We start from the raw sequence: 25,995 nt of genomic DNA, 5'->3' as shown, positions 1-25,995 counted from the left end.
AATGAGAAAGAAAGACATGGTCACGTGGAAATGTGAAAATAAACTAGTATGTGTTTATTCTCATACTCCTAACAGCAAGATTACTATTATTAATAAGTATGTACAGAGAGAGCACACTATATATCATAGTCACGGGCCGACAGTTGGACAGCCATGACTGGTACAGATTCACATTTTAAGAAAGGATATGATAGTATATGAAGCCTTCCTGGTAGCCTCTCACTTGACCATGACCTTCTTCTAATAAATATATACTATTTCCATGTATATATTTCATGGTGTCTGAAATCAGTTCTCTACGGTAGACTAAAAAAATAATTAATTCCCCATATTTGTTAACATACGGCAACCATGCACCCATTAGTATTAGCTGTTGCTGGCACAGAGAGACTTGGCACTTGTACGGTATATGCTTACCAAATGTATTTTAGAAAATGACAAGCACCGGGTATACTTTGAAAATGGGCGAACATTTGTTGGGATATGAGCAACTTTGTATGAATTGTCTATAAATATGCTCAAAAAGTGGTTGCATTTGAAAGGCAAAATGATGAGTTTGTGCTCAGGCTTATCAACATACTACAGTATTTGCAAGGATTTATTATACTTTAGCACCAAATATTAATGTGGTAGTGGTGTATCGTAAAAATATAGTATAATACAAATTTTAGAACTCCAGATTAACCTATTTTAGTTAATATGACAATTATATCATACCACAAACATTTCTACTAGGCCACCCCCAACCCCCCTGTTCTCTCCTGGAAGCACCCTTGAACTGCTGCGGAGTCTGTACATATCTCTTAGTTTAGCAGCAGTTGGGACAAATGTGCTGACTGTCAGGAAGGCGGGACAGTTCCCTTAAAGTGGGACTGTTCTAGCAAATTAAGTGCTTCCCCGGCATAGGGGCTTGCTACTAGTTAGTAGATATATACGAGGCCCCAGAAATTCTATTGATGCTAATTCACCCAAATTCAGACTCAAGTCTTGCCTAATGCACTTGATATCAACGTTAAATCAAGATTTGTATTTCTACCTAACTATAAACTTTGCTGTAGTATTGACTGATTTCTCATTTATACCCTAATTACCTAGTCCTATTGTCATAATCTGTTGGAGTGCAACAGATTTGTAGCTATGTTTTTATTATTTTATATAATGCTCCTATCTTCACATGCTTGATAAAACGTTGAATTATTTAAAAAATGGATTCTGACATTTTTATTTTTGTCATATTTCTGTTTCTTTTAGTTCAGTATATACTCTTGTATTGGTACTGGTGATTGATTGTCGTAGACTAAATAAATTATGACAGTGATTTGTGTCATTTTTTACATTGTGCTAAGTTTTCTAAACCACTTTTTTAAGTGTCAAAATAGACATACAAAGAACTGATTCATTAAAAAAAACCACGACAGGCCTCATTTATGAAGCCTCAAATACTCTTTGCTGGAGGATTTGCACAAGGGCATCTATGTGTCTAAAAAAGCACATAGGTCTACAGAGAAATATGGAAGAGTTTGTCAATCCCAGGAAAATGCAAGCCACATGTCATCTAAAAATGGGCATCATTGCAAAACAAAAATCATCAGTGTGGACTTGTAACATGGGTAAATTGCCAATGACCAAGTGCGTAATGTGTGCACTAAGGGTCAGCAGGGAGCAGAGCTTGGAATATCGGCCCTGATCTAACATAAGGAAAGACATCATAGTCCTCTTTAGAAGAAAATCGAGACTTCAGTTCTAACAATAAAAGTGTCCATGGTGCATCTAGCGTCTTCATACTTGTTGATGATGATGGGAATGGTGTAGATGTTGATCATTAAGGGAATGAATTTGTACCTGATGACAGTGCAACCTCCAAATCCTCAGTTAATTTTTGTAATAGTCTGCTTCAAAATTCAAAACTAGCTGCAAGATCAGGTCACAGGTTCCTCACCAACACTATACACTATAGTAGTCCCCATCCTCATCACCATTAGCCTCAACACTTTTGAATAAAGACAAAATGTTGCCATATCATCTTAAGTTTACTCAGTTTGGATCACACACACATTTACCAGGGCAAAACATCCTGGCTTGCATAAATCATGAAATTGAGTACCAAAAATTGGCAACATGACATCTGACAATGGCTCAGACATCACTGCTGATTTGCGGTCAGAGCAAATACGACACAGCCCCTGTTTTTCTCATATGCTTAACCAAATAGTATTAATAGAGATTCTTGCACATTTACCAAGAAAATTAAAGCATATCAGCAATGTCAAGGAAGATCAATACCCATTTTAACAGATCATATAGTGCAAGAAATGCTCATATAATGTTACAAAGACGTAACAATTTGCCACATTATCAGCTCATATGAGATCTTCCAACTTGATGGAATTCTTTGGTTATGATTGAGAAACTGAATTAGAAAAGAAAATCCATCAATGACTATGTCATGGTACATCCGAAATGTATGGGAAATGTCATTTTTCCTGCGAGGGTAATATTAACTAATGGAAAACGTTTGTAAAATGATGCACCCCTTTGATGAAGGAATCAACGAAGTTGTGACATTGGCAACATTTTACCTAATATTCTACTGTTGGAACAATTTTTAAGATAATGAGGGTGATTAGAGCAATGAGCTGCTGCCTTCTCCAACTCATATATGTTCAAACTCTACGTTTGTTATCAGATCATAGATAAGCAGTACACAGACAGAAGATTATGTTTTAGGTGATGCTGATTAGAATTAGTAGTCATAGCACGTAGTATACTGTTATGCATGCAAAATAAGACGCATAGTAAATATATCAAGAAAAGAGTAAACCTAATGAATGTCAACAAGAAAAAAATAAGAAAACAGTTATTTTAGGACAATACTGCTGGAACCATGATACAAGCGGAAAATAGGCAGATTTTTTTCATGTATCTGAAAGGGAGTCAATGCTTATGTTTTACTAAGAAACGCTGACACAAACTGTTCATACATTCATAAAGCAGTAAACGGAAATATATCAGAGGAAAAAATTGTGTTAATATGTTTTTGGCAAGGCCAATGCTACAATTAGGCAAAGATAGGTACCATGGATTAGAGGGCGTGTAAAACACTGAACACAGTCCCCATACCAAGTGTCGCATGCTGACATGGAGGAGCTGATGGTGTAGGCTGTGCGGAGCAGGGACTGAAGTGAATATTTAAAATTATCTGTAAAGCGCTGTGTAATATGTAGACACTTTATGAGTAACAGTTAATAACAATAATAATAATAATAATTTTGGTCATAGTCTCATTACATTATTGTATTCTAGTTCTATATAGTATTTGATGCCTCTCTGAGATAATACATTAATGTTAAGGGACAGTGCTTGTCTGCATCCACCACATACAGACACACAGAGTATAAAAGCTGCTGAATAACACAATAACAAAATGCTATATCGAGCCACATTAATTGTGATTTCAGTTCATATAAATAAATCAGTCTAGTATTCCATAGCACATACATTGTTCTTGTACATTTTTTTTAAACGTAACTTTTCATCTGTGAGGATACAGTGTAAATTAAATGATATAATGACAGCACTAGAAACAGTGTATTTATTGAAACAAGGAGTTGTCATTTGCATTCAAAAAACCATTTGAAATCTATCCTGTTGAATGAAAGGTGCAGAATAGTAATTTGATTCGATTGAGTGCATTTTAACATTCAGTTGCTATTGTTTTGTGATTTAATAAGCTGTGTGTGTTTTTTAACTTCTTTTTAAAAGTATTTAATAAAAAAGAAACGGAGGTCAGAGTCTCAGAGCAGGCATACGGAAGTCCTCAGGCACTCATTTAGAAGCCTATCAGTACTGCATGGCAGATGAAATGTTCCCTCGACCTGTCTCGCTGAGCCATCAAATGCAAGAATCTGACAGGTATCAGGATGCTGCTAGTGAGCTAGGTGTAGCAAGTCATTAGGAAAAGAGCATTTGTTTAGAAAATCTACATACAGGCGGTGTGCGTCCCATGTCTCTTTGAATGACTACTGGAATTTTTAAAATCTTTACATACTTCAGGCGTTTTAATTAGCAAGTGGCAGTAGCTATGTTTTCCAGAGCCATCTAACTGCATTGTTGCTATAAAAGGTGTTTTAAAGGGATCACATTTCTTTATCTACAGCTTGCTGTGGCATACTTTCTATTTTGCTTTAATTTTTTTCTTTCTATTTCTGCAAAACACAGGCTACATTTGGTATGAGTCTCTTGTTGTTTTTAATGCACATACTCATAAGCATCAGTGTAACAGTGTTGCCTGCTTTTGCCATTCATAAACTCTATGCACAAAACATTGCATTATTATACATTATCAGGGACACCTCCCTACAGTCACAAGTTTTGTGGTACAGTCTCTGTTTTCAAGGATGAAAATGGAATAGCCTCACCAGAAATAGGTAGATCTATAATAGGCTTTGTGTAACATTGCAAACGGCAGACTTGCCCCTGTCCTATTTAAATGAACCAAAAGGGTGGTGACAGGACAGTCTTATAGGCAAAAGTTTACTGTCCGCCACAAACTCCCATCTGAATGTCATCTCATTGATTGTAACATCTGATACAAATTATCATCTTAATACAGCTCATTATCCTGACTTTGAAGTTCACAAACTTATCATAACAAAGACAGTGGAATTTGGATCAATGTTTTTAATACAAAAACATGATTTAGTACATTCTAGTAGATTCTCTTTAGCAATTCATTTTAGGTGAAATTAATGCAAGTATGAAGATAGTTCTAAAAAGTTCATAATCTTTCTCCTGCCACTGTAAATTGATTCAAATATAACTACTTACAAACTATAGTTATGTTTATAAACATATGTTTAAAAACAAAGCCATGTCATGCAGTCACGTATTATGTTAATTTGTTTTTATGTATCATTTTTATGCTAGTATTATACATTTATGCTTTTCTTTTAATATTCTATTTTATTATACACTATGTTCTATTGTGCCTGTTTCTAAGAGAGGTGAATTATCATTTCTTACCATGTGCCACCCAGCCATGTTTACATTGGTCACAGGTTCTCAGGTTAATCTTTCCAGGCTGGAAACATTCGCATGTGCAATTTACAAGTGTACATCGGATGGCCTACAGGAGAAAGGAGAACAGAGAGATTAATCGATCAAGCTTTCCATTTCATAATTTATGTATCTACAATATGTATGAGTTTTTGTGGCTTATGGAAAACACAATGCAATCATCTATTAGTATTGTTTGTGGGGATGCAAAAAAGTGAAACATTTAATAAACAATTAGAAAAGACTGGGGTTACTTGAGAATATACTATTGCTCAGACTTGATCGTTTAACATTATTTACACAGAGTGTGTAATGAAAGTTTGAAAAATACCCATGTCTGTTTAAGCTTTTTATTTGTCAAAGTGCTGTGCAATAATTTTGAAGTGTGGCCAATTAGATGTGAATTAGATTAGATTTGTTAAAGAAGATTAATTTTGTAAAAAGCTTGACTTCAGAATACAGGTTATATAGAATTTCTGCACATCTTGGGAACGATTGGGATCCCACTCTTGGTAACACCACTGATCCTGAGATGTAGCCTACTATTTAGCGGTGAGAGGTAAGGACAATAATAGTTGAAAAATCCTTTTCATTTGCTTCTTGCAAGTTTTTATTGCAATCAGATATACAGCCTGGATTTAAGAAATGCATTTAAATGTACAAAAAGTAGGCCCAGTAACCAATCCTTTGTCCAAAGCTATCTTAGCAAGCTATATAATATGCTGATATCTGTATAATATAATAATGTCTATATCCCCAAAGGGATAAAGCACATAAGAGAGACTCAGTGGGACCTGTACATACCAGGACTAGACTATTAATAGAGTAGGTAACCAGATCACAATACTAATAAAGAGTAACAAACAAAATATGTTTTTTAGTTGGGCAACGGTGCAATAAAAGACAAAATGCAAAACTGACATGCCTACTTTCACAGAGCAAAACAAAGTGTCAAAATATGGTTGCATTTCCAAAGATAGAAACCGTAACGCACAATGTAATATCTTTAAAAAAAACATCCCACCAACAGCAAAAATGAGCAATCATCACTGAACCTAAATGGGACTGTAAACATATTATCGTAATACACATAATATACATTACGTTCCAAAGCAAAATGTGTAAAGAGAGAGATATTGACTGTGCATCATGAAAAACAAACAGTATATATTTGTCTCCTAATATGAAGCTTAGCGACAGCCATTCTTCTCAATTCACTTTTCACAAAAATTCTCAATTAGATTCTCAAAACTGGATGCTGCAAAACTGGATTAAAGCAAAAGTAAACAATTATTGTTGTAATACGCCAGACACCTTTATATTTTAAGGCTGTAGACATTGACATGGCTTTTTATGTGTCTGTGTTCAGCCCAAGCTGCTTCCAGCTGGATGGTTAACACAGCATTAATGTCATATGAACAGGGATCATTAATTCCTAAGGAGAAGTATAAACAGTGCTAACATGAAAGTGATGCCATCTGTTGTATTCTTTTGCATCATAGTCTGTTCCAGTGTTCAGTATGAATTCTATATGTATTTCTCCATAGGGATCAATGATCCCTATGATAAGGTGTGTTTCTATAAAAATGTAAAGTTGAAAGTAAAGGTAAATTATCTCCAAATTCTATAAAAACAAACTCTAGTCTTACCTCCAGTTTTTTTAAACTAAAATCTGTAGCAAACTGGCGGTATATACATGTGGAATTTATATAGAATAAGCTAATGTACCTCCATTTAAGAACTGTTTTCCTCACCTTCTTGTCTTTTAGAATTTTATACAATTATTCCTAAATAATGATGTTGATGCTACATTAACCATGTGACTCACTCTGCCCAGGTTAGAATGACAAGGGATTTATAAAAAGTAAGGGTGTATGACGTTTTAGATAACAATAGGGCTTGTTTATGTTCCATCAAAATAAACTTGTATGCTCTGTACCTAATTTGTTTTAGTATTTAGAATACTTCCTTATGCCAGGTGAATTTGCAAAAGTAATTTTAGTTACAGATGTAGAGAAGTTACTAACTAAGAGGTCTTCATTGCAATCAATAAAAGTGTGGCATGCTATCTTTGTCCCGTTCTGACAGTGAGTTACATCAGGGTATGGAGTTTGCTTAAAGAACATCAACAAAATACATGTCTGGTTATTGTTGACATTATCCAAGTCCAAAAGATACTGGGAATCAATTTAGATCATTTTAGGGCAATGCTTTTTAATACTTGATGGAGTGCATTAACTGGTTGGTAGCTAGACCTCATTTAACATTGTTTATTTACAGCATTTTGTAAAATATAGAACAGCAAAATAAAAAACAATACATAAGAAAACAAATCCATAACAAATTCATCTTACACAGATCTCAATAGGAAATTATTCTGAAAGTGCCTTCAGAATCATTATAGTAGAAGTTGCCAGACTAATCTAAGATTATTAAGGTAATATCAACATTATCCACATTTCAGGCTCAATCCATATGTATAGAAATTCCATCAAGCCTGCAGTACTGAATGTCTTTAGACTGAAAATAATAGTGGGATGGAGGTTGACAACGGCTGTGGCCCATCCCCTACATTTTGCAGGCACTGGTTTCATAGCAATGGTCTGCTATCCTTATCCAGTCACACACCGATTTCATGTTGATGCAGTAAGTCATTCTCATCCAGCACTGCTTAATAACTCATCTGCAACACCACTGTTTAATACCAGTCAGTTGCATGGAATAAATTACCCTGTCATACACAGTACTTACACCCCCCACCCCCTCCATCATGTAAACTGTTCGATCGCTCATTTTCCAAGCTATATAAGTATGTTTCCTGATTAACGGAAATAGTAATATGAAATATATTACCAACGACATCTGCTGATGAAGCAGGAATAATATATGTGTCTGTAGGTTAACAGTGAGAAAGAAAGGAGATCTTGCTGAAAGGTCCAGATTCATGTTCAATAGTTTATTGACTCAATGATATATCACGTCTGCACTTGTCAGTAATGGTGTCTTTCTTTAATATGTTCACTAATTAATGAACTCTGTAATTAATTGTGCTGCTGCGCCATCGAAAGTTACAAAGGGACAGTCTAATTTTAACCCTTTCTCAGACCATTCTATGCATTTTAAGGCAAACAGTTGTTTTGTGTGTTTAAACTGGTTATAATCAGCCACTGCACTTGCCTTCTCTGTCCCTGTTTTTAAGCCGCCCAACGACAGAACCAGACAGTTTGTATGACAGAACTTATTTTGGAAATGTAATTTGAGATTGAATATATAACAGTATCAGAAACATACCTCATATCATTGTCCTTCCATGACTTAATATGGCATACATTGTGATTAAAACACAAAGTCAATGTCTGAGAAAGTCTTGTTAAATGCATGTACTTTTCAAAGCAGTGATAATTTGAAAAACAGGTCCACAGTTTTGTCTGCTATGTTTAGGAAAGATCAGGACACCAAACACAATCTAGCACAAAATCCCCTGCTATGAAGACAGCCAGGCTGAAATCTGTCACAGTATAAAACAAACTATATTATTATTCTTATTATTATTTTTATTATAAGTAAATATATACTACATATACAAACTGTTATAAATTAAGAATATTTTTTCCATAGAAAGTGGTTGAATATATAGGTTGAATATAAGTACATTTGAAATTATAGACACAGTCTTCCTTTAAGGTCTGTTTACATGTCAGAGACGCAGGACGGTGTCCTAGGTAACAGCAGTGCTGGGTAAATACAGGCCTGTGCAGAGTCACTAAGCTAAGCACAGGATTCTGTAGATTCGAGAAAAGTAATTCAGTGTGTCTTCAAATGAAATATCCCATTGGGCAAAACTAAGTAAATATCCCCTTTATCCTTAAGCCTCGCCAAGTCATATTTTCTGCTAGTGAAAAGTCATGTGTATAAGGAGAAATATGTCAGATGGGGTCCTAGCAGGCTGGGATGCTCTCCAGTCCACACTTTTAAGGTTAATGATTTTGCTGTGCCTAGCTGTTATGAGAGTAGGGGGGGGGAGCATTAATTAAACTGGGTCTATAGAGACAATGCGAAAATGGTGTTGTAATCTACAGCGACCAATCAGGATTTATCTGTTTTGTTTTTTTACAAAATGTCTGGTTGCTGTAGGTTACAGCACATTTTCCTACACAACACTTTCAACAAATATTGCCTTTTATTGTCTACTTATATTCTGAATAAATAATTGCAACTCATTACGATTTTACCTGCTAGTCTGTCAATTCCATGTATTATTATTTATTGATTGTATAACAATTCAGACAAAGCAATTCACTGTATATTATTATTATTAATCATTTTAAAACACAAAAGTATGAGCTGAAAGAGCTAGCATGCAGCAAAATTGGTATACAATATGATAGTACTGCATGTAATGCCCTGCAGTCTATATAACATATGCATTGCAAAATAGCGCAGCTACATACATACACTATTAATTATTTACTTCACAAATACGTAGACTTCATACATATTCATTTGCAGAGGTTGAAGGCCCCGTACTGTGCACATAATAACATGTGAGGATGCAATGAGTCACAGAAGTTCAATATCACCAATATGTGAGCTACCACTAATAACAAGATCACACCTTCTGGATGGCTGGTGCTCCACTACAACAATGTCCCATTATATTGTATTAGCAGCGCATTTCAGGAATGCCATAGAGAAATATAAGTATATTAGCAGCCTTTCAAATTGTATTAGTGAAGATGAATCCAGATATGAGATACAGTGGTAATACAGTAGGGTATTTATAATGTATTGCAGTCAGTTCATTCAAGTGCACACACTTTTTGTTGGCATGTAAGGGATAGACTATAAAAGTCCTGTAAAACATTTACGGGAAATGGACTGTGAGTTTGGATTACTATATTGACTGATAACCCTTTTCCATATTTGCCCTGTCCATCATTTGTGCATCTTTAAAAAAATAAAATAAAAGATTCTAATTGGTCTCTACTTCTTAGAATTTATAAGCTCTAAGTCTAGCTATTGATAGTTAGCGCCATTCTCAAAATTACTGCATATATACATAGATAGATAGATAGATAAAGGGTGAAGCTGATTACAGCTGCAGTTCCTTGTTTTAGTCCTTCCCTCTAATGTTGCATACATGATTTATACACTATTTGAAGCAGAGACAATCTAAAAGGGAGGTGCAGAGAACAAACAGCAAACTGCAGAAGAGTATGATAACAGTATGAGAAGGATGATAAAGGCCTTTTCTGTGAGGCATGTACACTCTCTGGCTCTTTTGCTGGAGTAAAGACCAGCTGTTACTTTGCCTCTGTGAGGAACGTGTACAACAAAAAGCTAGTGACACATGGGGGCTGTTGAGTCTCACTGGAAGGACAAGGCTCTTATGAAGGTGAGCACATTCCAGCTCACAGGTAGAGTGACTGGTATCTATGGATAGATGGATGTAGCAGATCTACATTTAAAAACAGAAGAGACATGCTAGAAGAGGCCACAGACTACATTGTTCTATGTCTCTGAGATAATTCATGTAATCTTTCTCTCAAAGTAAATCCTATATCTGATGATATGTAACACTGTTTTACATTTGCATTGCTTCAAACAACTGCTACTGAAACGCATAACTGCTCTTTGCAGATAATAACTTCTCACATATTGTGATAAGAATATAAAAGAGATGAGATTTAAATTTTAGCACCAAGAGACATGAGTTTTGATTATTGAAGAGTTGAAAGATAGTTATAACATGTCCCTAAATAGTAAAAAAAAAAATATATTCATTATGTTCTCCAAAGAATTCTTCTTTTAAACATAGATTTATCCTATAATGCTGTCCCTGTTGGGCATACTGCCTAAGTTTAAACACAAACACTAGGGCAATGAAAAAACATTAACACATTTACTGTGAACAAAAACTCCCAGTTGTACAGTGAAATTTTAATACATTTCAAGTTATCTCTTTTACTAATGGGGAGAGTACAAACCCTGCAGGAATTCGTTCTGCAAACTGGTAATTACAGACGACTCACTTTTTTTTCTTTTTTTTTATACAATGCATATGTAAAGCCAGAGAGAAGAGCTGTTCCTCTGCCCTTTTGATGTTGGTTACAATATAAGTGTTAAGGAAAAATAAAGCTTCCTTTAATGCCAAAGCTTCCTTTAGCTATGTACACTGAGCGCCAACCATTTTTTTTTTCTGGACCATTCATAAGTCAAGTTTTATTAGAAGGTTCTTTCTTTTTCAAGTTCTTGGATCTGACCAGTTCTTGAACAAAACACATAAGCAATATTAAAACATAGCCATTTTGGTTAATGTTTTGTAAATCAACTAATTAATATTTTTTCAGATTTATTTTCCAAACTGAGCATGTGTTAGAAATCTTTATCAGTATCAGACAGTCTATTTAGTTTAGCATCTATCATCATCATTTATTTATTTATATAGCACCACTAATTCCGCAGCACTGTACAGAGAACTCACTAACATCAGTCAATGTCCCATTGGATCTTACAGTCTAAATTCCCTAACAAACCCAGACTAGGGTCAATTTGATCACAGCCAATTAACAGACTAGTATATTTTTGGAGTGTGGGAGGAAACCGGAGCACCCAGAGGAAACCCACGCAAACACGAGGACCACATACAAACTCCACACGGATAAGGCTATGGTCAGGAATTGAACTCATGACCCCAGTTCTGTGAGGCAGAAGTGCCAGCCACAAAGTCACTGTGCTGCTCAATCTATTTATTGATATAGGGAGAATCTCGCCCTATATATCAACGGGTCAGTGCTATCGCTGGTGGTAGCCCCCATTCGCAATAAGATTTGCCAGGACTTGCAGGCAATAGCTTCTCCAAAGCATGTGGAAGCCAGGAAGCCTATTTATCAAGAATCACAGTGGTATTAGTATAGATTTTATTTAAATTTACTTTACAAAGTAGAACTGAAAAACCAAGCCTGGCCAAGGAATATAAAGTTATTGGGTTCATCCTTAACAATACAGGTTTATGTAAATAAAAAATAGATATCACTAGAATAATGGGAAGTTAAAAGTGTCAAGGATATAAGTTACTACTTTAAAGCAATTTTTTGTTAGATGCCAAAAACCCAGCCTTTGGGAGTAATTCTTTATTTGTGTGCTGTTTGATCAGCGTGCTGTTTTAATTAATATCCACCAAGTGAAGTAGTAGAAATGTTCTCTGCAGGGCTCTGCTCCTTGTCGCTATCTGGAGGCTTATCATTTGCTAAACAGGTTGTAAAATATCCAAAAGAAAGAAGCTGTCAGGCTGATACTTCTATCTCACTTTACTTATTTTTAAACCCACACTTGTAATTATGGTATCCTGCTATTCATTCACCAAATGCTTGTAAGGAAAACACGTGTTGTTAACAGACTGAACTTTAGCAAGCTGTTAGCACACTCCACACGCTTGCAGAGAGATGATGAGAGCTAGTGTTTAATTATGAGGAAGGTTCGACTCATAGGACTGACGTATTACAATTAAAGGGAAATGATGGGAATAAAACACCCTTCTCTTACTTTCACTACCACAGTCATGAGGAAAATATCAGCTGTTATATGGCACCAATGTTATCCTGCCAGAGGGGTTGTACTTGGTTTGCAGCATGTATGTAAAATAGGAGGCTCTTAAAACGTGCACAGAGCACCCACTAATAAAGTTTCCCATGTTTTAAACAGGCTTCCATCTCTCCATCCTGCTGTCCTGACTGACCTGGTAAATGAGCAAAGACAAACATGAAGGAAATATGAGGCGATACCAAAATAAGGAAGGGGCGGAGGGTACAAACAAATGTGGTGAGTAGGGACTACTACAATGACCCACAATTTACCATTGTTTTTAATGTCACCTATTTTCCTGAAAATATTATAGCAATTTAACAATTATGCCTTAATGTTTAATTAGAAAATAATGACATATGACCAATTTCTAAATAAGTCAATGCATATTAGCTTTCCCTCATATGGTATAAAACATAAGGTAAGTCTGCTGTCCCGTTACACTACCTTAACATATTACAATATGTCCCAACATGAACAAAAGCGATTGCCATTTCACTTGCTAAGGAAACTAAGTTAGTAAAAAAATCATCTATTCTTGCTTTGAGCAGCTAAGATGAAAGGAGACACTTATTCATACTTAATTTAACATTCCCTTCTTGCAGAGAACTAAACAGTCAATGAATGAAACTATTTTGAATAATCACAGAACAGAGTCTCTTGTATTTACTATTTTACTCACAGATGGTATACTTTAGCACTGGATACAGATACAATGTTGTTCTTGGCTTCGCAGCACTCTGTGGCTGGTTTACTAACTTGTCTCTACTTTAGTTCTCATCTGCTGTGTTTAATACAGGGCTTCCATGAATGGTAGGCTGCAACTATTGTAAGAAGGTGCTACAGACCATTACCTGACCTTTTGACCCAGGTGAGTCTTTAGTGTTTCTCAAGGTACAACAGAACTGCTAATGAAAAACAGGCCCTGGTATCTTTCGTAGGACTGAAACACATTCCTCACTTCAGTAGAATTTTTGCATAATTCCTACAGCCGTCATTTAACTTTATTCTGTCTTTTATGGAAACATTTGCTTGCTACTATATTACCCCCCACACCCACCCATATTCCAAGATATAGGGATATAATAACCATTTCTAGAAAAATATAGAACACTGGTAGGATAAACTTCTGGTTTGGGGATTTTGTCGATGGTACTTACTCACAATGTTGTTGATTTCATAGTGATGACCAAACAATATAATGTATTTTAACATTTAATCCACAACCAGTGGATTAAATGCTATAGAGAACGGTAAGGTCTCTCATCCATAAATAGTAACCCACTAAATGAGCTCACCATGTTATAATAGTTGTGCAGTCGCAATTGATAACAATGGGCACTAAAAACCTATTATTTATTACAGATATCACATAAAGAGGAAGGCTGAAAAGTTTATTATATATACAGGTATGGGAATTCTAATCCAGAAACCAGTTTTCCAGAAGTTCTGAAAACCAGAAGGAGTAAATAATTGCTGTTTGGTGAGAATGTCATTCAAGCAGAAATGATCCCCAAGTGCATCCTTATGCAGTAACTGTGAAGAGATCTAGTAAACAACATAATGAGGAGGGGAATGTCAGGAGAAGTGCATGGAAAGACTTGGGATAATATATTTCAGGCACCGTGTTCCAAATTATGGAAAATCATTTGCCTGGGATTTCCCATACCCCAAGTATTCTCATCATATTTTCATATACTTGATTAATTAGGGTTGTATCAGTTTAACAAAGAAAACAGAAATACAGAATTAATTTCAGCTTCAAGAGCAAGAACTATTCTGTCCTACAAGACTGTCAAAATCGTTGCTCTTGTCTTTCAGGTATGTTTCTCAATCTCGAAACTCCTCAGGCACATTTAGATACATTACTGTGCATTATGTAGTTCAACAGAGGTGATCCATTAGAGAGCAGCACACCTTCCACACCAACACCAACTCCCAGCTGAAGACAATCATTTCTTATCTTCAACTTATTATAGACCGTACCAGGAAGTCATTCACTTTTGGACTATTGTGGACATTGTTTGGCTATACGTCACCCTCTCTCCACACTCCACATTTCCTTTGTCCTTTAGATTTTTAGCTGATATGGGAAGGGACCTGTATACCTCTTGAATCAGTGTTTATTTACTTTTTCTACTGTAATGTTAAAAATTTTGCAAAGCACCATGTTAATATAATTAATATATATATATATATATATATATATATATATATATATATATATATATATATATATATATATATCTGGCAAAATATGTAAGGCAGTAAAAAAGCAAAGTAAAGGATCCCTTTTAATGTATTAACCTGGCAATATTTTACTTTTTTTTTCTGAACCAATGTTCTAATGTAACACATAGGTAATGCTGCACTCTCACAGTTACTGTAATGCTGTAACCATACACTCATCTGTAAAGCTGGGTACACACTACAGGTGTTTCACCCGATTATTGTGCCAATCACACTATAAACGACTGTTTGGTCCAATATCGCATGTGTGTATGCTCCCACGAGCATGTTTTATCGTACCAAAGCACATTGTATTATTTAATTTGCTTTTATAACCAGTCTAAATATCTCTATAAACGATGGAACGATGTCAGGCAAATTCTGCAGTGTGTATGTACTCACAACCAGCAGCAGAGGCAGATCTCCATAGAGTTTACAGAGTCACAATTCTTTCAGCCGATGGTTATGACAGATGAAGACCACAGATCTGAAGGTAAATGTTGTAAAATCGTGTAAGTGTGTCTGCATGAATCAGCATGCTGATCGGGACTTTCAGTCGTATGTATGTCGATATTGGATCAGGAGAAATTTTCTGTATTGTGTACTTAAGTGTTGCTTAGAATTCCTCATCAAGCATAATATATCATGATTTAGCATTACATATCATCATTTATTCACAAATATTCTCAAATATTAAACTAACTTTATATGATGTATTAAACTAGCAATTGTCAAGAGCAACACAGCAGTAAGATCAACCAATTACCATTTCTGTCAGGTTTCTTTCCTTGAAGAAATAGTAATATGAAGTGATACTTACACCCAACCGTGTTTTGCCTTCACATTTTCAATTAATATCTCCATGATAAAACACATATTCAAATTAAGTGATGTCCTTAATGAGGCATATAATGCATACTTGCCAACTCTTCCAGAATGTCCGGGAGACTCCCGGTTTCCGGGTTCGTCTCCTGGACTCTCGGGAGAGTATGGCAGCCTCCTGCATCTGTTCGCTTCCTAGTGAAGTGGGCAAAATTTGATTCAAAATTACGCGATTTTTTGAGCCCCGCCCCCCGCACCTCCAGCTCCCCCCGGCAGCTCCCTGACGCCTGACTGCTATAAGTTAACAAGTATGATATAATGTTTATAACAAAAACAAAGGTGGAACAGGCAAGCACGACAGTTGGTTGCTGCCTATGGATAGACATACACAATAAAGACTCACTGTAGAAGCAAGCTGCAGGGTTTGACACCTGAACCATGTTGTGAGTCAGGCAACTTCGCCATCATTACACACACACGCGAACATTTAGTCCGATATAGAATGCCTGTAAAGCCTTGCCAGAGTATTAGAAGCATTGTATAGATAAAGTTTTGTGCCAAAGCTCTTTGGTTAGGCATGAGTTCATATCATCCCAAACTGAACTTTCCTGTCAGTTGCTGTACTGCTAAACATCAAATTAATCTCACACTCCTCCAGAGACCTCTGTGGCTGTTCCTGTACCAGTGTACGCCTGCCACAATTTTCTACTTCTGCTAAAAACATTTTCCATAACTTATTTCTCTTGATTAAACTGAGAGGTAACCACCTTGGGTAATCATGTTATTTATAAAATTGCCTCAGACTGTTGAGCAAGCAACAACAATTACCATTATGTTATTTAAAACAGAAATCACCTTTTTGACAAGATGTTTGATCAAACCATAAAAGCTAGCCCATGCTGCCTTCTAGATGTCAAATAGTGCCAAAATACTATATGAAAATTTTCACACTAATCGTGAAAAATATTATGAATCATGAGTTGAGTGAGAATTCCAGATAAAGCTTTCTAAAATGGGCATACAAATTGCTGGACTGAGGTGGAACATGGGAGTCCTATTCCAGTTGTAGTACAACATGTTGGGTTTGCTGTGTTACTATTAATGCAGTATATTTGTTAACGTACGCATTAATGTAAATAATAGGAAATTATAAGTCACCAATGAGTTCCATGACTATATAAAAGCATTAGGCCACAAGCAGAGTACTTTTATAGAGGTGACTTCTAAAACAAAGTTACCGCGACTTTGTGACTCTGTCCTCTGGGAGGACAGGTCACGTGATAGGGGTAGGAGGGGGCGTGGTGATGTCTTTGCATCACCATAGCCATGCCGTCTCTATAGAAGGACTAAATTCACGTCATTGAATAGCAGGGCTTAATGACGCGCTTAAGCCCCCGCAATATTCAGTGCTGTGAATTTCAGCATTTTTTGGGATCCGGGAAGGTTGCCTACTCTTCCGGATGTTCAGGAGCCTCCCGGAAATTCCGGGAGAGTAGGCAAGTATGTTGTAAAATCCATATTATTTTACAGTATGGGTGCGTTATTCCTTATGAAACCTGAAGTGATGATAACTCAACGCTTATTAGCAGTGATATCAAAGCTCATTATTTATATAGAAATTATCTACAGGAGTTTATACATACTGTAATATTAGTATCACTTTTATCTTATATGGCAAGTACTGTGCTGCCATTTACAACAAATAATCAGGCATTCACTGTAATCAATCCAGTGTAGATTAAACTAAGAAAGACAATATCTGATCACTATGGATTAAAGCACATCTGTGCTATACACAATCTGCTATAGTATAATAACAATATAAAAACAATAATTTATAAAGACACCATTCACTTTTAGATGCATTGATAACAATTAAACAGTTTTAATTGAAAGCATATACTGTATGATGTAAATAATGATGCACAGACACTTCTACAAATATACACAAGTCATATATCTAGAAATACTTTAGCAAAACAAACCCTAAGAATAATTGATTAATATCAGTTTCATCTCATTTGGGTTAGAGCAGCCAAATAAGTCTAAATGAAACACTTGTGGACGTGCTGTCTGCACTGCATCTGGAATCCCTGTGTACTATATCCTGCATAGCATTTATCAGAGTATCTTTAATTTAATACACATCATTCTGAGTTTAACACTAGTTTATAAGAGTGGTAGGCCACAGACGGCTGATTTTATCTTTATAGTCCACATGCTCATGCAGTCTGCCATACATATGTTACAGTGTATAATTCCACAAATGAGAATACATTTTAGATTTACAGTGACCTGGAAAAAAAAGAATTCCCCTGAGCCTAAGCCAAATCATAGGCAGACTTGAGGCAATTTAGTTAGCATTTTAAGATACTATTTTTATTGATGTTATCACAGAAAAACAACAACAAATGGAGCCATTATGTTGTAAAACAAAGAATCAAATATGTATAACAAATCAACAATAACATAAAAATAACAAACAGATAACAATGATATGTGTCAGTCTATAGCTTACAGATAAATTAAACAAACCCAAAAAAAAAATCAGATAAGAGGAGTCTGTGTTGTGCTTTAAGTTAAAAAAAAGAAAAAACTACTCCTAGGTAGGGAAACTACTTAAGTTCTTGGGCAGCACAGTGGCCTAGTGGTTAGCACATCTGCCTCACAGCACTGGGGTCATGAGTTCGATTCCCAACCATGGCCTTATCTGTGTGGAGTTTGTATGTTCTCCCTGTGTTTGCGTGGGTTTCCTCCGGGTGCTCCGGTTTCCTCCCACACTCCAAAAACATACTGGTACGTTAATTGGCTGCAATCAAAAATTGACCCTAGGCTCTCCCTCTTTGTCTGTCTGTCTCCCTCTCGGTCTGTCTGTGTGATTGTGTGTCTATAGTAGGGAATTTAGACTGTAAGCTCCAATGGGGCAGGGACTGATGTGAATGAGTTCTCTGTACAGCGCTGCGGAATTAGTGGCGCTATATAAATAGATGATGATGATGATGATGATGTATAAAGCAACGTAAGAATGTCTCCAGATCTCTCATTGGAGGAGTTTTGGCATGCAGAGCACAACATGATTGCTCAGATTGTGACATAAAGTACCAATCCTGTACCTTAGTGTCAAGAGAGGGCCTGGTCTAGCAGGCAGTGTGTCATTTCAGTGTGTAGGTTAGCTCAGGGAGCAATGTATATTTCATTCATTTCACCACTATAATAACTTCAGCAGGATTATTTCTATAGCATCACTATGTTATGCTGCACTTTACAGAAAATTATGAATCAGAGAATGAACAATCAGTCCCTGCCTATTGGAGCTCACAGTTTAAATTCTCTAATACACACAGGTAAAATAGGTTCCATGTTGTCATAAGCCAATTATTCTAGCAGTATGTATTTTGAATGTGAGAGTAAACTGGAGCTAACCCATACAACTCCCCTCAAATAGGGCCCTGGATGGAATCAAACCCATGTCCCCTGGGCTGTGAGGCAGCAATGCTAGCCCGTTTCAATGCAACTGAAAAGCCTTGAACACGAGCAGTGTACATTGCTAGAATTACCTGTCTTGCAGTTGTAGTGATTAAATGGCCCAGATGTGAAGGTGGCCTGGATGATGCCGGCCCATTCCCTCCTGAGGCTACTCTTCTCTATATTCCAACATAATCAGTCATATAGCCATATTACCAGTGTTGTGCTTTTGGTGGTACAAAACATTTCTGTCAGAGAAACTTCCTGCTAATCAAATGTTTGAAAATGTGGAGATGTTGCTATAACAACCAATCAGATTCTAGCTTTCATTTATTTGTGCATTCTACAAAATGACAGCAAGTCTGATTGGTTGCTATAGCAACATCTCCTCTTTTTCAAACCAACAGTTTAGTAAATATGACCCCAGATTTAAATCATAATTAATATGATGTTTTGAAGGCCTTTTACTAATATCTTAATATTGAATCACAGTTGTACTTTATAAAATTTTACTTGCATTGGTCTATATGTAAATATAAATGCGCTTCCATTTATAAAAAAGACAAGTAGGATTTAAAGAAGGATAAGAAAAAGGTGATTTATCTCAAATGTACCTTAAAAAGAAAAGGCATGTGCGTTGTGTCTCTAATTCTCTCTGAATTAGCAGTGATTGTAGCTTGCCCATCATGTAAACATTTCTGTGACATCTACATAAACAATGAAAAGTTAAGTTACTATATGGCCACATCTCCAAATACAGAATACAAATGACTATGCCTCTCTAATCACAAAATAATTAACTCCAAGATATAAGTGTTAACATTACTTTAATAGCAAATGGAAAAGAGAGGCAGTTTTCCATAAAACAAAAACAACACAACAGTCCACAAAATAATTACTAATTAAAGGTTTTGAGAATATAGGGTGTGCTTATTAAATACATATTGTGGCAGTGATGTAGAGAGAGAAGGGTTTTCTGTGTTAGACGACACTTTTGTCACTGCCTGCCCAGTCCCCTGTTACTGGTCTCGGATAGCCTCACAGAATGAATTCCTAATGATCTAATACGCCCATGACTCGGCCAGCAGATTAGCACATGATTCGCTCAAGTAAAAGGATTACTGCTGCCTGGGCTTGAAGATATTAACACTTTTTGTCATGTGGAACGTTCATGAAAAAAATGAAAGAAATCTTTGCATAAGAGGTCTAAGTAATGATGTACATACGATGGAGAGGTGATTGAGAGCCACACTCTGCCTTAGTACACATTTTAGTAAGTATATTTGTACTGTTTCCTACTTCTGCTGTACAATCTACAGTATATTTCTATTAACCTTGGTAAGAGCCAGTGGCAAACCAATGTGTACTTTTAGAAATTCACTATTTGCAGATTGAGTCAGTATAGAGTGCTCTCCTGCTTTCACTAGTGCTGTGACTGTTCAACAGGGGCCTGCCGAGCCTTCATCTGCTGGCCCCAGCTCTGACATATTGTATTATGAGATTTATGCACTACTGAGCTCCACCCACGGCCACTTCTGCATCATGTGACCTCCACACGATGCAGGGAGAACATCCAACACATTTGCACCACGTGGACTCTTTCCTTCCTCAGTGTGACTGTGATTAATACTTTAATCTTTAAAAGCAACCATGGTAAGTTAGGTGGTCAGTGGTACTCCCACTGAGGAGAGAATGAAGGGATGTGGGCAGGGCCGGTGCTAGCCTCCATGGCGCCCTAGGCATTTTTACAAAATCGGCGCCCCCGCCCCCCCCCGCAACAATCGGCGCCCTCCTCCCCCCTCACCCCGTCTTTCCTTACCTCACCATCGCCGCCTCTCTGCTCCGTCTCCTCCCCTCCACTCACTGACACTAGTGAGTGGAGGGGAGGAGACAGAGCAGAGAGGCGGCGGTGGTGAGCAATAGCCTCTTCCCCCCTCCCCCGTGCATCTGAATGCTGTGCGGCGGCCGTGACAGGTATGGTCAGCGGTCGCCGCACAGTTTTAAAGTAATTTTCATTCTGGAGGGCGCCCTCCAGAGCCCGGCACCCTAGGCAAGTGCCTAACCTTGCCTAATGGGAGCGCCGGGCCTGGATGTGGGGGGGTGGAGGTCTGAGGGCATGTGTATTGTCTGAGGGACATGTGAACCATCATGGGGCAAGTAGAGGCCATTTTGTGAGGAGTTACTGGCTGATGTGGTAGTGCTTATGTCATTTGGTGGCTGTTTGTTCATTTAGAAAATATAAGATTAGATTAGAGGGACACATATTCGGCCCTTGAAGTGTATCAGGTTGGCCATCACTACACCAGTGCCATTGTCAATCCTTGGCAAGCCTGAATTTTCCATATAGGCAAACTAGGCACTTGCTTGGGGCAGCATAGATCTTTTCTCTTGCTTGGTCTTTCCAACCACATATATATTTAAGTAAAAATCAGAATAAGGATGGAGAGTGGGAGAGAGAATCATGAGCATGATTACAATGTAGGGAATATTCACTCATAGTTGCCTACGGCAGAAACAAACTTAAATATGGTCCTGCCCCCTGGATATATTGTGTAAATAACCAGAGCCGCATAATCACATTAAAGATGCTGATTCTTCTTATTCGCCATTTCTGGAATAATCACATCTCTTGGCAATAACCGACTGTCATCAGCAGCAGCTATATATATAGCGCCACTAATTCTGCAGCCAGAGAACTCACTCACATCAGTCCCTGCCCCATTGGAGCTTACAGTCTAAATTCCCTAACACACACACACACACACACACACACACACACACAGACTAGGGTTAATTTAAGAGCTAGAGTTGCTGTATTAGTAAACACTGTAAAAAGAGCCTCGCTAATTAAGGAACATTGTCTCAAGCAAATGTCCAATACTGCATTAATAATGTATAAATGCTGCAACTATGTAATATCACAATACTTTAGAATCAATAAAGTTGTGTCACACTTTCCAGCCCACCTCCAGCATACGTTTGCTGCATTTTCTGAGTAATGTAATTCTTGCCAAGAATCCAGTTTTGTAAACTGCTCAGAAAACGTATATATGAACAGAATTGTAAGTGTTGTTTTATCCTGTTATAATGAAGACCACACCTGTTGTGAATGATTTACAGTATAAAGTACTTACAATGCCATCTATTGAATAACTCTGTAAGCCATAGCACATTCAGCCTAACAATGTGTATATCCATGTATATTTATACAGGTTTCACTGCTATACCTCTGTGACCTATTAAAAACCTTGAACAGTATGGCAACTTAAACATCTGATTTCTTCATCCAAGAAGTTTTCATTCCTCCAGGGTGTATGGATGTGAAAGCATACGGTGCTAACAAACAATGAAATCATTTGGGCAGCATAAAGCTGGTCACTGCACGGCACTCATTATACTAGCCAGGCTGTTTTAAATGTGAGAATTTAAATATAGCCCTTATATCATAACCACTAACATTGTAATAGCATATATAAAAGTAATGGATACCTGGTTCCAAATACAACAAACTCCAACTGCTTTTATCATTTTAGGCATTCGCTTCACTGTAAGGGGCCCATTTATTAATTAGGTTTTGCCCTGTTAATTATTATCTGTCATCGCAAAATCATCCCAGGACCGTGCGTCCGATAGGAGGCCTTCCAGGCGATGATTTCACTTACCTTAAAACTTCCTTTGTCTATCTCTCCTCCCCGGTCACTATCGCAAAGTGATAGTGTCCGGTCACTATCACTATCCTGAGGTCAAGCATGCGCAGAGACATTTTTGCCATAGTAATCGGGTGGGAAAGAAAATAAGCTGCAGTGAGGGATCCGAAGATTCTTTTACTGAAATGCTCTCCCCATAGGATTCAATGGCTAACGCCATCAAGCAGTTTCCACATGGTTTAGGGCTCCATAAATGGGCCCTTAGACCCTGGTGGAAGTTTGGAGATGATGTGTGCTCAACAATTGTGGTTGTAATAAGTGAAAGAGCCCCTCAGTATAAAGTATAAAAACACGAATTACTGTATTCATAACTAATATGAGAAATTCATGCAAGAAATATTTACTTTATAATTAAAAGATGCGATCCTTACATTTTGCATTGGATACGCTTTTAACCATGGCAATATATATAGTTTATACTAAGTGATAGTTTATACCAATAATAGATTCATTTTTACAGAAATGGAGAATATGTTAAGCAGTTACATATAAATGCTGTATACTAAAAATAAATGTTTTAACTTATGTTTGACTACAATGTCTGAAATTAATGAAGAGTACCCTTGTAGGCATGTCCATCATTTCATTTAATGAAAAATCAAACCTTCGATTTCTTTTGCCCTGCCCAGGTTGTTGGAAATGCCACATAGGCTCAGGAACAGTTTGGCAGAATTCCAAGGGCTGGAGCTGCTCCTGTTTTCATCATTGTACTGTGAGGACTGTCATGTGGCTCTTGTATATGTTCTTATTTTGAATTTGTAATTCAATATATTTTAAAAATCTTCATTACTGATTTTTATATGCTTAAAATCCATGACTATTTTTTAATTACAGGGTAAAATGATTTAGTATTTCTTTTATGGACAAGGTGAGCACATATGATATACCATAGTAAGTCGATATCTGCTCATATTCACTGTTTACATTAAACAGGTAGTGTAACGTACTGCACTGTGGGTTAAAAGGTTTTTTTTCTTCATTAACCACAGAAAACCTTTAAGCATTTAAACAGGGTGGTCCACGTTGAAATTTAAGTCCTGACATAGTTTGTTTGTCTGGATTATTCCAAACCTGTTTTTCTTTAGCTGATTTCCCCTTTTTATTTTGTGAAGCAGTCTAAAATAGCTCAATATAAAGGTATTTAGAAACTTAGGAGTCCGATTTTTTTTTCAAGGTCAGCAGGCACTTCCTCCACTAAATCCCTTACATCCTTTCCTAGTCTAGCTTATGATAACGGTTTATGTGTATTGTACAGTATGTCTTTTTCAAAGGTGGAGTACATGTAAGCAGAGATTTAGACACTGAAAGGAGAGTGCAGACAAAGAGTTTTGTTGTTTTTGCTTTTTTAGATGTTATCTAATATCAGCAAGGACTACCAACTGCTGATCATAGTATATCAACTGGAAGACTCACATGAGAACAAATCATATAATTAATTGTACACTTTTTATTATTATATAAAGGTTGACAATAATGTAAATTATATAGAGGCTACAGGCCGAGTACTTTTATACAGGTCACAGAAATCTCATTAGGGAGTGCATTACTCCTTACAATACACATGTTTACCTAAAGAACACTTAAGTGATGACATCAGAACACATATCTGGATCTCCTGAGATCCTAGAGCCAAGTGCAGGGGGCGTGGCATTACGAATTGCATCGTCCCGGTCCCTGCTACACAAAGCTGGGATTTGTGGGGGTAGGGCCAGAGTTACGCAATTTGCTGTGAATCGCGTCAGCAAACTTCACTAGGGAAGTGGGCAGGGTGCCGGAATCTGCACTGCTTCCGGGGAACTCCGAGAGAATGTCTAGTCTTGCGGACATTCCAGGAGAGTAGGTAACTATGTATTTGCAGGACTTTATACATATATTAACATCACTTATATATTATATACATATGCACTTCTATGAATAGTTACTGTATAATTGGTGCTTAGTGATGACATCTGCACTAATTTGAAACACTTACTAAAATTAACATATATCTACAATTTCTAAATGTATTTGATATCAATTTCTGATTTATTTTATGAAATTTCTTGGTTTCATGACCTGTTTGAAAGCACTTGGCCAGATCTTACCACCACAATGCTGAACAACATCTAATATCATTAGAATTTACGCCATGGGCAGATTAGACTCATAAAATATAACTTAATTCAGAATGCTATTGCTAATAATAATAATACAACAAGTAACTGTTGATATTATTACTACTACATAAATGTAAATAACACTGTTCCCTCTAAGCCAAAGGTGTCAAACTTCAGTCCTCAAGGGCTACCAACAGGCCATGTTTTCAGGATTTCTGTATATAGAAACGTGCAATAATTACTAACAAAGCCAAATAGATTAACTCACCTGTGCTCGATTAAAGAAATCATGAAAACATGAACTGTTGGTAGCCCTTGAGGACTGAACTTGGACATCTCTACTCTAAGCTAAGCTGATCGGGAAATGTTATTGTTAGTGCTATGAAAAATATATTTAGCAGAGTTGCACTGCACAGCAGCCCTTCAGGAATTTCCATCAATTCAATAATTTCTCAAATTCAATTCCAGATTCAACTTAGATGGAACATTCGTAAGTGACATATATTCTGTATCATTATCATATATTAAATGTGTCTATAAAATTAAAACGCATGTATAGGAGAACTGTAAATGTTTATAAAGAGAGCAGTGCTGACTAGTGTATTGAGTTAGAAGAAGGAAACAGAAGTCAGAGGATAAAAATAATGATATAAGCAAATGGGAAAAGTTTTAAACAAAATAGGTGACATTTAAAAAGGTTGTGGGTGTGGAAAAATAGTCATGGACCTTTAATTTTACAGGGAAAAACCACAATTGTTTTACATTTGTCAAATACTTTATTTCAAGGGAGGAATGAAAACGGATGGTTGCTGTTTTCTGTAAAAGCAGATTGTGCAAGTAACAGCGGATCAGTGAGACTCTGGAGAATACCAGTTAGAGGTTACGGTCTATCTTTGTTATAGTGGAGATTCCACAACTAATCATGAGGTGATGGTAGAGTTACTGCTTTCACTGTTCTGAATCACACCAACCTGGAAACAAAATATGTTCTATATACCAAGGACAACAGGGGTCCCACACTTAAAATATACATGAAA

General features: G+C 36.7%; 1 protein-coding gene across 3 annotated transcripts in view; it reads right to left on the bottom strand.

The window, feature by feature from the left end:
• The window catches only part of BNC2 (basonuclin zinc finger protein 2), a 453,763-nt gene that overhangs the window by 101,601 nt on the left and 326,167 nt on the right, over nt 1-25,995 (bottom strand). For all 3 annotated transcript variants that reach the window (XM_075210871.1, XM_075210873.1, XM_075210872.1), the window contains one exon: nt 5,023-5,125. In XM_075210871.1, the coding sequence (XP_075066972.1) occupies nt 5,023-5,125 (103 nt within the window). The remainder of the gene's footprint in view (nt 1-5,022; nt 5,126-25,995) is intronic.

Source organism: Mixophyes fleayi, chromosome 1, assembly GCF_038048845.1.
Source record: "Mixophyes fleayi isolate aMixFle1 chromosome 1, aMixFle1.hap1, whole genome shotgun sequence".
Taxonomy (NCBI): domain Eukaryota; kingdom Metazoa; phylum Chordata; class Amphibia; order Anura; family Limnodynastidae; genus Mixophyes; species Mixophyes fleayi.
The sequence above is the reverse complement of the archived record's forward strand: the minus strand, read 5'-3'. Positions and strand labels throughout refer to the sequence as shown.